The sequence below is a fragment of the Babylonia areolata genome, chromosome 12 (genome assembly GCF_041734735.1).
Source record: "Babylonia areolata isolate BAREFJ2019XMU chromosome 12, ASM4173473v1, whole genome shotgun sequence".
NCBI classification, from domain to species: Eukaryota; Metazoa; Mollusca; class Gastropoda; order Neogastropoda; family Buccinidae; genus Babylonia; species Babylonia areolata.
In genome coordinates, this window is record NC_134887.1 from 5,853,795 (window position 1) to 5,858,794 (window position 5,000).

Consider the following 5,000-nt stretch of genomic DNA (forward strand, 5'->3'; position numbering starts at 1 on the left):
ACTCACTTGTGTAAACAAAGTGAGTCTATGTTTTAACCCGGTGTTCGGTTGTCTGTGTGTGTGTGTGTGTGTGTGTGTCCGTGGTAAACTTTAACATTGACATTTTCTCTGCAGATACTTTGTCAGTTGACACCAAATTTGGCATAAAAATAGGAAAAATTCAGTTCTTTCCAGTCATCTTGTTTAAAACAATATTGCACCTCTGGGATGGGCACAAAAAAATGAAGCCTAATTATATGCAAACTGCATTTACTGTTATATTTATATTTGTATTTTTTGTATTCTCTAAACTTGGCACTTTGATCTCATATTATGACACAACAACAAGAGCAGTCATTATTATCATTTTTTGTTCAAACAGGAACTTCTTTTGCTAAGCATGGAAGTTTTATTTATTTTGCAAACGTTTTGGTGCAGATAGTAAAAAAAAAAAAGGGAAATTACTCTGTAATTAATGCTAGGGGACTTAATTTGCTACAAGTGAGTCTTGAAGGCCTTGCCTCTCTTGTTTTTCATATATTAGGTGTGTCCTTGCTTTTGTTGTCCACTTCTCATTTATTATAGCGGTAACAGTTGCAGTAAAATTGGGTTGTTGGGTCTCTCTCTGTGTGTGTGTGTGTGTGTGTGTGTGTGTGTGTGTGTGTCTTTTCTTCACTTTCAGCAAGATACAACTGTTGTTGTTGTTGTTATGTTTGTTTGGTTGGGTTTTTTTTCGTTTTTTTTTTTTTTTTCACTTTCAGCAACAAACAACCAAACAAAATATATCTTTAATCTAACCACTCAAAAAACCAAAAAAATAATAATAATAATAATTTTAAAAAAACCAATGAAAGAAAGGAAAGACTACCGCGATTTGTTTGTTTGTTTGGTTGGTTCTTTCGGTCTCGTTTTATTTTATTTTATTTTATCTTATTTTATTTTTATTTTATTTTGGTTTGGTTTGGTTTGTTTTATTTTATTTTATTTTATTTCATTATTTTAATTCCTTTTGTTTCATTCATGTATTTTATTTGTCGGGTCGTACATGAGAAGAAGAGAAGAAAAATATTTAAGAAATGACGACCTTTTCAGTATGGCTTTACGTCCACTACCACCACCACCACCACCACCATCAACATCATCATCTTTCTTTTTCTTTCTTTCTTTCTTTCTTTCTCTCTTTCCTTTTTCTTTTTTTTTCCACTTTTTTTTCATTTTTACTTCTTTTCCTCCCCTCCTTGCAGTATGGTGGAAGTACTGTCTCACCTAAACCCCTCTTGCGGCTCGCGCGCACGTGCACAGCACCGACCCAGCTCGCTACAACTGGTCAACACTTCGCGCAAACGCGGTGACGAGAAAGGTAAGTAACGTGTAGAATGTATTTGTATTTGTATTTCTTTTTTTTTCTTTTTTTTTTTTATCACAACAGATTTCTCTGTGTGAAATTCGGAGCTACTCTCCCCCGTTGAGAGCTCGTCGCTATACCAAAGCGCCACCTTTTTTTTTTTCTTTTTTTTTTTTTTAAATTTATTCCTGGGTGCAATTTTATTAGTGTTCCCTATCGAAGTGGATTTTTCTTCAGAATTTTGCCAGGAACAATGCCGTGGGTTCTTTCACGTGCGCTAAGTGCATGCTGCACACGGGACCTCGGTTTATCGTCTCATCCGAATGACTAGCGTCCAGACCACCACTCAGGGTCTAGTGAAGGGCGGGGGGGGGGGGGGGGGGGGAAGAGAGAGAAATATCGGCGGCTGAGCCGTGATTCGAACCAGCGCGCTCAGATTCTCTTGCTTCCTAGGCGGACGCGTTACCTCTAGGCCATCACTCCACTTATCTTACCTCACTTGACATCACCTCAGGTAAACCTGACCTTACCTTACCTTAGGTAAGCCTAGCATTACATTACCTTACCTTTCTTTAGGTAAGCCTTGACCTTACCATACCTTACCTAAGGTAAACCTGACCTTATCCTAGGTAGACCTTACCTTACCTAGGTAACCCTTACCTTACCATACCTTACCTTACCTTGGGTAAACTTTGCATTAGGTAAACCTTACCTTACCTTAACCTACATTACTTTACCTCATCTAAAACTTACAGGATTTTTTTTTCCTTCTTCCATTTTGCTGCACAACCACCCACCCACCAAACCAACTGACTTCCTCTCTCTCTGTCTCTCTGTCTCTCTGTCTCTCTCTCTCTCTCTCTCTCTCTCTCTCTCTCTCAACTACTACTACTAGTACTACTACTACGTTTTTTTCTTTTTTCCTTTTTTTCTTGTGTGTGTGTGTGTGTGTGTGTGTGTGTGTGTGTGTGTGTGTGTGTGTGTGTGTGTGTGTGTGTGTGTGTGTGTGTGTGTGTGTGTGTGTGTGTGTGTGTGTGTGTGTGTGTGTGTGTGTGTGTGTGTGTGTGTGTGTGTGTGTGTGTGTTATGTTCATATACCACCCCTTCTCATGGACCATGGCCTTATTATAGATACGCCATCTCAATCTCAATCTCAGTCTCCCAGGAGCCGACAGTTAAATGCCTTAGAAGAAGAAGCCGATCCCATAGCGCAGGTTTGACTGTGGAGTGATGGCCTAGAGGTAACGCGTCCGCCTTGGAAGCGAGAGGATCTGAGTGCGATGGTTCGAATCACGGTTCAGCCGCCGATATTTTCTCCCCCTCCACTAGACCTTGAGTGGTGGTCTGGACGCTAGTCATTCGGATGAGGTGATAAACCGAGGTCCCGTGTGCAGCATGCATTTAGCGCACGTAAAAGAACCCACGGCAACAAAAGGGTTGTTCCTGGCAAAATTCTGTAGAAAATTCCACTTCGATAGGAAAAACAAATAAAACTACACGCAGGAAAAAATACAACAACAAAAAAAAAGGGGTGGCGCTGTAGTGTAGCGACGCGCTCTCCCTGGGGAGAGCAGCCCGAATTTCACACAGAGAAATCTGTTGTGATAAAAAGAAATACAAATACAAATCTGGATAAAAACTTCTTCTTTTTTTTCTTTTTTTTTCAGAATGGGTGGACATCTTTCAGTGCATGGAAAAGGGTTATACAGAAATACAGAAGTTAGAGTTGTTAATTCATATGAGTATTTGGGGATGATATTTACAGCCAAATTAAGTTTGAATATTGCATGGGATGAATTTTGCAGAAAAAGTTATTTAAAAAAAATTGAAAAAAAAGAAAAAAAAAAAGGCGTCATCGAAATTTTTGAAGAAAACTGAACTCAATTGATTGCTATCTATTTTGGAAAATGTTCGACGTACAAACAGAACCTTTACTTACATATACTGCTGAAATGCGGGGACTGAGAGTTAATTCACAGATTGCGAGAATACATACTAATGCAATTAAACGTTTTCTAAATGTTCAAAATTCATTCATCAAAAGTGGTTCTATGTGAGGGAAACTGGAAGATATCCTTTGTATACAAGAACGTTTTGCCAAATGTAATAAGTACTGCCTTTTGCCAAATGTAATAAGTACTGGTTTTTGCCAAATGTAATAAGTACTGGTTTTTGCCAAATGTAATAAGTACTGCCTTTTGCCAAATGTAATAAGTACTGGTTTTTGCCAAATGTAATACGTACTGCCTTTTGCAAAATGTAATAAGTACTGCCTTTTGCCAAATGTAATAAGTACTGCCTTTTGCCAAATGTAATAAGTACTGGTTAAAATTGTTAAAGCTTCCACAAACACGTCCATGTGCTCCCCCTTCTGAGGGGCCATAGCCTTATTGTTATGGCTAAACCATTTCAATGTCATTATCCATTATGGATAAACCATTTCAACCTCACAATGGATAAACCATTTCAATGTCATTATGGATAAACCATTTCAATGTCATTATGGATAAACCATTTCAATCTCGTTTCGTTATAGATAAACCATTTCAATCTCGTTATGGATAAACCATTTCAATCTCATTATGGATAAACCATTTTAATCTCATTATGGATAAACCATTTCAATGTCATTATGGATAAACCATTTCAACCTCACTATGGATAAACCATTTCAATGTCATTATGGATAAACCATTTCAATCTCATTATGGATAAACCATTTCAATGTCATTATGGATAAACCATTTCAATGTCATTATGGCTAAACCATTTCAATCTCATTATTGCTAAACCATTTCAAGCTCATTATGGATAAACCATTTCAATGTCATTATGGATAAACCATTTCAATGTCATTATGGCTAAACCATTTCAATCTCATTATTGCTAAACCATTTCAAGCTCATTATGGATAAACCATTTCAATGTCATTATGGATAAACCATTTCAATGTCATTATGGATAAACCATTTCAGTCTCATTATGGATAAACCATTTCAATGTCATTATGGATAAACCATTTCAATCTTATCATGGATAAACCTTTTCAACCTCATTATGGATAAACCATTAATATTTTCAATCTCATTAAGGATAAACTATTTCAACCTCATTATGGATAAGCCATTTTAATCTCATTATGGATAAACCATTTCAATCTCGTTATGGATAAACCATTTCAATCTCATCATGGATAAGCCATTTCAACCTCATTATGGATAAACCATTTTAATCTCCATCATGGATAAATCATTTCAATCTCATTATGGATAAACCATTTCAATCTCATTATGGATAAACCATTTTAATCTCGTTATGGATAAACCATTTCAATCTCATTATGGATAAACCATTTCAAGCTCATTATGGATAACCATTTCAATCTCATTATGCATAAACCATTTCAATCGCCATCATGGATAAACCATTTCAACCTCATTATGGATAAACCATTTCAATCTCCATTATGGATAAACCATTTCAATCTCGTTATGGATAAACCATTTCAACCTCATTATGGATAAACCATTTCAATCTCCATCATGGATAAACCATTTCAATCTCGTTATGGATAAACCATTTCAATCTCATTATGGATAAACCATTTCAACCTGATTATGGATAAACCATTAATATTTTCAATCTCATTAAGGATAAACCATTTCAACCTCATTATG

At 36.4% G+C, this 5,000-nt stretch overlaps 1 protein-coding gene across 1 annotated transcript in view; it reads left to right on the plus strand.

The window, feature by feature from the left end:
* The window catches only part of LOC143288259 (uncharacterized), a 114,129-nt gene that overhangs the window by 108,298 nt on the left and 831 nt on the right, over positions 1-5,000 (plus strand). Inside the window, exon 6 of the mRNA XM_076596608.1 lies at positions 1,224-1,339. Coding sequence (XP_076452723.1) covers positions 1,224-1,339 — 116 coding nt within the window. The remainder of the gene's footprint in view (positions 1-1,223; positions 1,340-5,000) is intronic.